Here is an 11,725-nt window from a genome sequence, read left to right as displayed (position 1 = left end):
CATATCTTTCGGCTTTGCCCGAGTACTGTATCGGTGTTGGGTTGGTTGGTTAGTTTCCAGGTTAACTGAGCAATGATTTTGACTTATTAGGATTTAATAAAGGTCTTTAATGCATATAATGCGATGCTAATGCATATGATGCGATGCATGAGGTGGATGCAAAAAAGGCGTTAATTATAATTCAATTCCACTCAGAAAACTTTACTAGAGAAAAAATTTCTTTACATAAAATGGCTATAAATAAGGCCTTGCCCTAATACTTAGAACTTTAATCTCCCTAAGTAATGATGCCAACTTCTGCCCCTGATCTGATTCCGATTCGTACTTCACACTTAGTATATCAGCCTGTATTGCCAAAGTCTGCAGGTGCTCAGCTACCCCTTGAATCTGAACCACAGCTTCTCCCATAATGTGATCCCTTCTTGCAACTTGATCCTGGAGATAGTGAAGCTGTTCACTTTAATGATCTTCGTTTGCTTCCAGATGTTCAATCCTGGCTTCATAGTTCTGCGATGCTATCTCTAATTCCTCTATAGTTTTCTTCATTTGCTCGATCCTGCTTAAACTTTCTTACAGCTCCGCCACTGAATTACGATTTCGGTATTGATAGACAATCTTCTCAAGTTCGGCCACTCTAGCCTTTAGTTTATCTCTTTCATTCTGCCTTTCTGACAAACTCCTCTCAAATGACTTATTTTGCTTTTGAGCCTCCTGAAATCTCTTTTCCCACCTATCAGCCTTGACCTTTTCTTCTTGAACTTCTTGACGCCACTGCTCTGAGGTTTTTCCCAATCTGGCAGTTCTCACTGACAGAGGTAGTCTCTTATAATCCGTCTTCAAGCTATTCAAATCTTCCTCGACTTTGCGCTTCCCTTTTCTCAGGCCTTCGGTTTCCAGTTTCTGAACATCTATGTCCAACCTTAAATTGATCTTCTCTTTTTCCATTTGCTCTATCTTCTTCTCAAGCTCAGAATTTCTTCTTTCAAAATCTTGCTTTATAATTTCTAGCTCAAAAGGGACCATATGTACATGCTTTTCTACAAATTGACTGTCTCCTTAACCTGGTACAGGTATGTTATCATTGATCCTTCTATTTAGCCACTCGATATATTCAGGCGTCGTTGATGGACCTACTGCCAACCTTTTCAATCGGCGAGTCTGCCTCCAAGCATTAATCATTTCTCGTATTTTCTTCTTGTAACCATCACACTTATACGAGAATTCACACTGAGCTAATCCATGGGGTGTTGGTACGAACTGTCTTGACCTATACTGTCTCAGTACCAATAACGGTGTATAGCCAATAGCCCCCCAAATCCCAAGTAAAGGGACCCAGTCAAAATCTCCACACCTATATAAGATCTCATCTGACAGCATCCAACGAGCTCTCCATTCAATATGCCCCATTTGAAGATTCTGAAGAGTTGCCATCCATTTTTCCTCTGAGATATCATCCTGCCTCGGTAATGCCACTATTTCCTTCAAGGGCGAATAATTTTCAGAAAAAACCCGATACGAAACCTTATCCACCTTCCAAAAGTGACTGTGAAACCATGCTAAAAGGAGCTACGTGCATCCAATGAATCTACCCTCACCTACTCTTCGACATTCATTCGAGATCCAAGGTTTCGCCGAATTGCTTGGAACAGTGTAACCCCTTGTCAAGACGGTCAAAAGGTCGTGGATCGCTTCATCAATATGTCCCAAAGCTTTAGGAAAGACAACTAAACCGTAAATACCCAAGGCGAAGACATCAACCCTCTTCCTCGTATCCGGGTGTGCTAGAATTAAATCTTTCAGGTTCCTCCAAGGAATGCACTTACTATCTCCATTTTGTTTGATTCGTGCTGCAACCCATTGCTCACTCATCCCCGTAATATTCATCAATTTCTTCAAAAAGGTTGGAACATTAGCAGCTCTTAAATAGGCTTTGTCCACTTGAATTTTTGAACAACGAAGCAATACCGTGTATTCCTCCACTGTAGGCACTAAATCAACACTTCCAAAGGTGAAACAGCTATAAGCAGGGTTCCAAAATTGGGCTAAGGCATGGAACAGGTGCTTATCCACCTTTACGTCGAGCAAGTAAGGTAGGTCTCCATAGCTGGAGTAGAAGAGCTGCTTAATCTCATCATTCCACCGGTCCCAAATTTCCTTTAGTTCTCAGAGGTCATTTCGAGTCACGCTAACACGAGTGAAGTCCCACAACTCTAACACATATCCTTCGGCCAAACTATCACCTTTCTCTTGCTGTGTTGTCTCAGACCAAGTTTGGACAGCCGCATTATCCTCCACCTTATCAAGAAACCCTTTTTCCATGATAAGCTTTCTATCTAGCAACCGAATATTAACTAACGCCCTTTTAAGATGAAATGCTATGCAATCATGATGTCATGCAATCAAAATAAAAGAAACCCAAGTCAGTATCACATATAGAGATATAATCCAATACAAACATGAAATAGCAAGAAACACTTAATCAGGAATCCACTAGGGTTTTGGGATAGTTCTACCTAGGTCAAGTTCCTAAAGCTCACTATATGAGGCTTAGTTTCTAGAGTAAGGGTACCCGAACCAGTAGATTCCTCGATCCTCACCCATTATAGGCTCATATAGATCGAGTTCAGTTCAGGGGGATACATTTCCCTATGGCTGCACGGAGATGAAAATCTCACGAAGACATAGGTACGGATGTATCCCGGAAGCGGTCCACTACCCTGCACGGAGGTGAAAACCTCACGAAGGACTAGTTTCTCGCTCCCACTTAAAGGGTAAAATGCAAAATGCAAATGCAAAGTTGCCAACATACCAAGATGAAAAAAACGATGAATGCGAAGGGAACTCATGAATTTTTTAAAACTTTTGATTTTCGACACAAAGAAAAATATAATTAGTTTATGGCTCGACTCTCAAGTGTCCCCAGTGGAGTCGCCAAGCTGTCGAAACTATTTTTTGAAAGCAAAAATTTTAGTTGTCGACTTTAAAAATAAAAACCTGAGTCGCCACTGATCCTTTATTAAGGTGTGATCGGCTCACCTTAAAAATTATTTTGGTCTGCGAATTTTGAGAAAACAGGTTCGGGAGTCAGTTACGCACGAGGAAGGGTTAGCACCCTCGTAACGCCCAAAAATCGGTACCAAATTGACTATTTGATGTCTTAGGGTCGAAAGTTAAAAAGATTTTAAAATAAGCTTGAATGATGAAATTTGCAAAAGGATAACCAATTGTTCAAGTCATGTAAAGAAATCGAGTCCCAATACGTTAGGGTACAATTCCTCATAATCCCCGAACTTTGAATATCACTTTTATTTTATGCGAAAATCTTCATTTCGAGAAAGTAACAAGCCACACTCAATACGTTAGGGCACAACAGGTTAAGTTCCCAAAAATGACTTTTGTGCTCATGCATTTTGAATAAAGAATATTCTCGGTCGTTTAAGATTGACAAAGAAAATTAGAACCCAATACGTTAGGGCTCAATTTCCCTCGAAAATCCCAAACTTCCCAAAAATGCTTTTATTCAAAAAAAAAACTTTTAAATCAAGAAAATAACTTTGATGAATGGTTAAAACCAAAAATATATTTTCAAAAGGGTATGTTAAAAAAGTTAATGTACAATATGATACAGATCCTTTAATTTACAGCATATACGAATAAAAATTTGCAAATATATATATATACAAATACAATATAACAAGAAGTTACAAACATATGTACACATACATCAAACACACTTACCAAAGATACATGTAAAAAAATGTTTATTAAAGATTATTAAAAAACAGTACATACATAAATTAAAAACGTGCACATGTTATAAAACATATATATGTATATATAAAGTATAAAACGTAAAAAAAAAGGAAAGTAGAATAATATAAAAAGTATGTAAGTATAAAGTATGTACGTATTTGAAAACTTAGAAAATATATATTAAAATATGCATACATGTTATATCGTATATAAAAAACAATAGGTGAATACTATATGAAAATGCATATATATATTATATAAGTAAAATGCATGTGAATGAATACAAATATAGTGATAGTAACAATGATAATATATAATATAATAAAATGTTTTTAATTAAAATAATAATAATGAAATAAAAGTTTTTTAAATGGATCAAATTGAATTAAAGATGAGAAAATGGGGCAAATTTTGAATAAAATTTAAAAGATGGGACCCACTTGAATGCGCGCGTGCAACGGAGGACCAAAAGGGAAATTATCCCGTCCTTCCAAAACGCAGCGCGGCGGGGGACTCAATCAAAACAAAAATAAAGGATGCGGCCCAAATTTAAAAAAAAAAGGTCCGATCGGCATGTACCGCAAAAGGGTGGACTTCATGCTAATTATACCATCCAAGGCAATAACGCGCGGATCCTCCCCTTCGGGTCGGGTCACCGCGCGGGTCACACTGGGCTAAAACGGCGTCGTTTTCAAATCAATATTTAAAACAATTTTTCCTTTTAAAATCATTACCGAATAGAAGAAAAAAACTTAGGAAAAAAAAACCTTCTGGCGCTCTGCTAGGGTTTAATACCCAAGCCTCCTCGCGCCGCCGTCTTATCACCCTCCACCGCGACTCCGCGTAATCGGAGGCTGGAGGGGTGCCAAATCTGGGTTCTTAAACCCTTCTTAACAGCTTTCAAGGGCCAAGGTAAGTCTCCCTCCCTTATTCTTTTTATTTTTCGCAATATAGAACCAAAATAGAAAAAAGAACAGGAAAATAAAAAACAATCTAATGATCACCTTTTTTTTTAAAGAATAAATAATCGATTCGCTCTCGTATTGATCCCCCATTTTTACAGATTTTCAAAGGCTTTTATAGCCCGAAAAATCGAAAAGAAAAAATAAAAACAATAAAATCAATATCTGTTATTGATATTCTTTGCTGTTTTTTCTCATTCGGATTCTTTGAGTCCACGTTTTTGCAGGTGTCGTGGAGCGCGTGGAGGAGACGGCCTCGAGACGTGCGGCGCCTGGGGAGTCTGATGGAGGCGGGGCTTGCTGCGGCTAGGGTTTGGGTTGAATTGTTTAGGGTTTCTGCTGAAAATGTTGTGGGCTGCTTGTTGGTTTTGGGCCTGTAATTGTTGGACTGTTTTTTAATTTTTGTTTGGACCTGGATCGATTGGGCCCTATTACAATAACTTCTTTCCTCCTTGTTCAACAGTAATATTTCTATTAAGGTTAATATATACGAAGATACTTGAACTTAACAATTTATATTTACTTGATACCTGAATTATTTTTGGACCTAAATAGTACCTAAACTTGAAAACAGTAAGCCAACTTGGTACTCTTTTTAAGTACTTGACTAACACTGTTAAAATACGTTGATGTGAAACTAATGATCGATATCATGGTAACACATTTTTGACACGTGGAAAAATATCTTTTTTTATAAATATTAAATATTTTTATCTTTTTTACATGTCAAAATGGGAGACTACCACGTGCACCATGCTATTGATCGTCAATGCCACATCAACGTATTTTAACAGTATTAGTCAAGTACTTAAAAAAAGTATTGATTTTGGCTTACAATTTCTAAGTTTAGATACCAATTAGATTCAAAATAACATTTAGATATCAAGTTAGTACAAATTGTCAAGTTTAAGTACCTCTGTATATATTAACCATATCTATTAATATAACAACTTAGGCCAGAGGTCTTTCCCATATTATGATAGATGGCATTGATGATTGTTTGAGCCTTTCTTACTTTGCTTTGAGCCTTAACTTCTTCTTCTTTTTTTAAGAATTTACGATTACAATATATATTAAAATCCTTAAATTTATAATCCATCATCACAATGAACTCAATATATATTAAAATCCTTAAATTTATAATCCATCATCACAATGAATTCTACAACTAATAATCAAAATATATTTAGATAAATTGATTAATAAACCAAAATAAATTTGAAAAGAATTAGAATAAGTATGAAGAAAGCTCAAATATGGTGTAACATGAACTTGGGATATTAAAATTCTCAAAACCTTCTCTTTTATCATTATGTCAAATGTCTAATCAACAACTTTTTTCTTTATAGGTTAAAGGACATTTAAAGCTTTTCAACTTTAAAAAAATCAATTAAATTTTTATACTTTTTTTTTTCACTCAATGAGTCATTGAATATTAAAATTATAGTCAATTAAGCCCTTTGACCATGGAAGGTAACGTCAACTATTTTTTGGGATGTTTGCACCACATTGCATGTCAAGATTGTACCATGTAGCGAAATCTAGTATTTTATGATTAAATTTATAAAAATTATAAAATTATAAAAAAAGGAAAATATATAAAATTATTATAAATGAAAAATTATAAAAAATATAATTCATTAAAAATTACAAAAACATTAAAAATTATTAAAAAACAAAATAAAAATTATATAATTTATGAAAATATTAAAATTGTAAAAGTTATGAAAATATTTAAAATATAGAAATTTATTAAAAATATTTAAAAAAATCAATAAAATTTATAAAATATTATAAAAAGCATAAAAATGATAAAACAAATTAAAAATATTTATTTGATCTCTTAAGCTGTCTGCAATGTCAGAGCCAAGGGTGGTAGGGGTTCTGACCACTTTGAAATGGAAAATTTTTTATTTACGCCCCTTTATAATTTATAATTTAAAACTTATAAAGATATAGGCTATTAAAATGGTAAAATTACATTTTTACTATAGTAAAAATATACAATTTATTTTCGCCCCCAAAAAATCTGACTTCACCTCGGGCAATTTGTTGTACTTGTCCACTACGAATCTCTCTAAAGCTTGGTGATAGTGGAGTGTTTTGAGATGTAAACTAAGGTGAGGAAATAAATAGAGAAGGTAAGTGACAATCGAGACTGTGTATATAAAATTGTAGATTTTCTTTTTTATATTTTTGTAATTTAATATTATTATTTGAATAATTTGTAACTTGTCCACTACGGATCTCTCTAAAGCTTGGTGATAGTAGAGTGTTTTGAGATGTAAACTAAGGTGAGGAAATAAATAGAGAAGGTAAGTGACAATCGAGACTGTGTATATAAAATTGTAGATTTTTTATATTTTTGAATTTAATATTATTTTTGAATAATTTGCAATAATATTTTGTAGTCTTCTATATTATATATATTTGCAATTTTTATATTTTATAAAAATTTAAGAATTTCTATATTTTTATATTTTATTATTTTAATAATTTTAATAATTTTCAATTTTATTATTTTTAATGTTTTTTCTATTTTAATATATTTTTAAAAAATTATTTATAATAATTTTAATAATTTTCTTTACTTTTTGCACTTTTATATTTTAAACAATTTAGTGCAAAAAAATATATAGGGGCTTAATTGATTTTTTTGAAAAGTTTAGGGCTTTGAAGACCCTTTGGCCTTCTTTATATTAGCATAAAATATATTAATTTATAATTTTGAGAAAATCATATTTTATATTGTTTATAGCGTTTGATATTTTATTGGTTTCTTTTTGTTAAATATTGTTATTATTATCTCATTAGTTTGAAAATTTTCCTATTTTTCTTAAATAATATATGTATATTAAATACAAAATTACTACTTAATTTGGTAAATCCTCTTTAAAAGTTTTGAATGAAAAAGATCATCATAATATACTTAATTTAATAAATACGTAACAGCGTTATGAAAATTTACAATTAGTGCTATTGCTTATATATTTTTCTGAAACTCATGTAGAATCCAAAAGATTGGACATCTTTCTCTCTTTTAAATGATTTTCCCTACTATCTCTCTAAAAAACCTTAACCTTAAGCCTTTTCCTACTGTGTGGTTAGTCATTGGCCGCTATCCCTTCATTGATATACTGTATTTTGATACGTCAAATTAGGCTTTCCATTACACTCGAGGAGTTTATTCTCAAGCAATTTAAGTATTTTTTATATGTTTTTTTATTGATTTTTAGCTTTAAGCATTAATAAACGCTTTTGCTTAGTTTTACACCCTTTTGAGACCCAAATTGGCCAACTGTGCCATCGGGAACCTAACGATGTGATTGAGTTGATGTAGGGAGACGTTAATGGCTCAAACTCAAGGAGAACATCATTCAGCGCGGGTATCGTGACACTGATGCCATGAAAGTCGTGATATCCTTGAAGGTGATAAATTGAGTCCAACTCCAATGATGTCACAACATCGAGGAATGAGTATCGCGACACCGAGACCCCTATGACCACCAATTTAGCCACTATTTTCATATCGCGACACTGAAGCCTAGGTGTCGAGATACCTTTGCTTGAGAAGGAGAAAATTTACTATAGGTGTAGTTTTTGTCTAACACCAACCCCAACCAAAATACAATGTCCAGGGACATTTTGGTCCAAAATTTTAGGTTGTAACTAGATGTTAAAAGTCACTTTTGGCTGAGAACTAAAATGAGGTTGTTATCTTTACTTTTCTTTCATCTTTTTAGCTTTCTAGTTAGCTTATTCTTCCTTTTCTAAGGTTTAGTTCAAGCTTTTTCTTTTCTTAGATTAAAATATGAACTTTAGTGTTATTTTTCACCACCATTGTTGCCAACTTCATCTTCTTTAAGCAACTATCAAGAAAACTCTAAGCTTTCTTTAACCCTCTTTTGTGTTTATTTTCATGTATGATTTGAATGTATGTTGGGTTGTTGATTGTATGGAAATGACGATGAGTAGCAAAATCTATGGGGGGTGGTTGATGAAAATATTTCTTGGGTAGTTTTTGGTACAGGGATTAAATTGTAAAAATTGGACTAAATCGAATAAACTTCAAATTTTAAAATTGACGCCTCTAGGTGAAAACATAGATAGGTGAGACTGAGAGGAGATCCTATTGAGCACCAATTTGTTTGTCCCGAGTTAGTTTGATAAGGTTGAAAGATAAACTAGATTAAATCATCTAATAATGTAAAATTGAGACCGAGAGTTCAAATTGCGCCAATTAGAAGTTTAAGCTTTTTAGATCCCTAATCCAAAGACTAATCAGCAACATGGAAATCAACCAACTGTTATTTTTTTTATTAAATTGTTAATTTCGTAGTTTTATCTATTTTACAATTTTGTCTTTTTTAGTGTTAGGTATCCATTTAGTGTAATTAACTCTTTAATTATGAATTGTCATAATATAAGACTTAGCGAGTAGTTAGCTCGACTTCTTGGTTGCATGCTTCTTGCTTAAGAACCACTTAGTCCTCGAACTTTCTTGGGTACAATCCTTGGAATACTCGAGTGTTCTATTGTAACACTACAAATATTACAACTAGACCTATCACACTTGTAGTACACTATTTGATTACAATTATTTTTTTGTTAATTCATAGCCTCGGTGCATGCATGTTAGGGTGCGGTCAAGTTGTTGGCGTCGTTACTAGGGAGTTTGTGTGTGATTGAATGATTTGCTTGATTAAAGCATGAATACTAGGGAGATAATTAACAAAAGTTAAGTCTATAGATACAATGCTTTTCTTTCTTGCATTTGCTTGTTTATTTTCTTTGTTAAGTATTATTATATTTGTAGGTGCTTTTTGTGATTGTGGTGTTAGTCTATGACTCAGGGCGACAACGAGTTTGTCTCATTTGACCATAAGTAGAAAAGGTTGATAACAAATGCTTGGAGGGGCCAACTTCCAAGAGGAGCCCCACCACCACCGATTTTCGATTCTCTGGTCAATAATCCAAGAGTCAAGGTACCTCCTTTTGATCTTCCTAACGCCGAAGAACGTGCATGTCCTATAATAGCCCGATTTTGGGCCTAGTCGGAACAGTGGTTTTGGGACCACAAATTCGACGAGGAAAAATTTATTTTTATTATATTCTTATGGTCTAAAATTTCACGAAATGATTTCGTGAAAATTTCGTTCAAAAATTTCGACGTTTGGGCACTCAATTTAGCCAAAAGAACTAAATTGTAAAAAGTGCAAAAGTTGAGTTCTACATGTTAGAAGTGTCCAATTGTTATGAAATTTTAAATTGGAGGTCCTTAAATGGTAATTAGACCATTGGTTACATTGTGGATAAAAATGGACATGAGATAAGTGAAATAGGAAATTTTTAAGTTAGGGGTATTTTGGTAATTTGGTAATTAAAATGTATTAAAAAGACAAAATAGGCCAAAAATCATCATCTTCAAGCCTTGGCCGAATTTCACAAGGGGAAGCCATTGCTAGGGTTTTCAAGCTTCCAAGCTCCATAGTAAGTGATTCCAAGCCCCGTTTTAATGTTCTTTACGTTTTTGGAGTCCCGTAACTTGATTTAGCTTATTCTAGCAATAATTTAACCTAGAGTTTATATTTGGAAAAATATCCATAGGTGAAATGTGTTTATTTTTATGTTTTATGGTAGAATATGAAGCTTGAAGTTATGTTAAACAACTTTTGCTAAGCGATTTTAAGTGAAAACGAGTAAAACGACATAATCGGTAAAAATACCTAACGTTCATAAGTAAGTGTTAGAGTGGGAATTCGATGTTGCAATAGAAGGGAAAAATGTTTAGTATTTCATAATACATAATAATAAGGGATGAAGTTTAATTTACGACTTTTGGGGCAAAATCATAATTTTGTAAAACTTTAGGGGCAAAAATGTAATTTTTTCCAAAGTGTGATTTTAGGACTAGATTGAATAATGTGAGTGTTAAATAAGTTAAATGTGTTATTATAAACCAAGAAAGATGAGGAATTGACCTTGAAAGCATGATGGTAAGTTTGTATGTGAATAATACATTGTTTTAATTTTATTTAATATATTGTTGAGATATGATTGAATATGGAATAAATATTTGATGATGATTACAAAATGTGAATAAATTGGAAAAGTTGGTAAACTGTTGTGAAGTAAGGTTCCCGATTGAACACTCGGATTTGACCGGGATTCTTTGAATGTAAGGGGTTGCTAAGTGCAGATTCCCCGTGTCATTGATTATAAGGTGGTTTCTAAGTGCTGATTCCACCGTATCATTGATTGTGAAAGGGGTTGCTATGTGCCGATTCCCCGTATCATTGATTATAAGGTGGTTGCTAAGTGCTGATTCCATCATATCCTTGATTGTGAAAGGGGTTTCTATGTGCTGATTCCCCGTATCATTGATTATAAGGTGGTTGCTAAGTGCTAATTCCACCGGGATCCATTGAACATGAAGTGATTGCTAAGTGTTGATTCCACCGTGTAACGATTAATATTCTGATGTGTTCATCGGGGAAATTGGATAAGTGAAAATATATGTGAATCAAATAAGGTTATGTGATGAATATTGGGTTCGATATTTAATCGACCCTTGAGTAAGATGAAAAGAAGTAATGAAATTATGAAAAAGTAAAATGTGCAACAAAACAGTTTTGGACAGTAACAATAGTGTGACTTTGAAAAATCACCAAAAATGGTGGAAATTGAATTGGAGAGTGAATGAGATATGAAATGAAAGCTTAAGGAGTTATACATAAAAGAAACAGAGCAAGCAAAAGAGTTATACATTTTGAGATATTTTAATTTTAGTGAGGCAGGGTTGGATTGATTTCGGAATCCCTTGTTCTAACTTTGGAAAATAATTACAAATTGTACAAAAATAATTACAAGTTATAATTTATATTCTTAGAATTCTTAATAAGTCTATTTTCAAAGGAAATAAACGAAAATATCATCCGAATTTTGTACAATGAGATAATTCAATTTTAGTGAAGAGTTGTCAGAGATGTTGAGTAGTGAAACAGGGGTGA

General features: G+C 33.3%; 1 protein-coding gene across 1 annotated transcript; it reads right to left on the bottom strand.

The window, feature by feature from the left end:
- Positions 1–1,056: 1,056 nt before the first annotated feature.
- LOC105794137 (uncharacterized) lies at positions 1,057–2,285 on the bottom strand. The gene is made up of 3 exons (XM_052628881.1): positions 2,241–2,285; positions 1,600–2,154; positions 1,057–1,479 (listed from the first exon to the last, which is right to left on the bottom strand). The coding sequence occupies exons 1-3, from the start codon at positions 2,283–2,285 to the stop codon at positions 1,057–1,059; spliced, it is 1,023 nt and encodes a 340-aa protein (XP_052484841.1).
- Positions 2,286–11,725: the final 9,440 nt, after the last annotated feature.

Source organism: Gossypium raimondii, chromosome 3, assembly GCF_025698545.1.
Source record: "Gossypium raimondii isolate GPD5lz chromosome 3, ASM2569854v1, whole genome shotgun sequence".
Classification (NCBI taxonomy): Eukaryota; Viridiplantae; Streptophyta; class Magnoliopsida; order Malvales; family Malvaceae; genus Gossypium; species Gossypium raimondii.
Note: the sequence above shows the minus strand (reverse complement) of the source record. Positions and strands in the feature narration are given on the sequence as shown.

Bases quoted from the DNA above. Each gene is read 5' to 3' on its own strand.
- LOC105794137 (XM_052628881.1), bottom strand. From the start codon at position 2,285: ATGCGGCTGTCCAAACTTGGTCTGAGACAACACAGCAAGAGAAAG. The intron at 2,155-2,240 runs GTGATAGTTTGG...TGAGAACTAAAG, and splicing joins GACAACACAGCAAGAGAAAG to GAAATTTGGGACCGGTGGAA. The intron at 1,480-1,599 runs GTAGGTGAGGGT...TCGCCCTTGAAG, and splicing joins TCTCGAATGAATGTCGAAGA to GAAATAGTGGCATTACCGAG.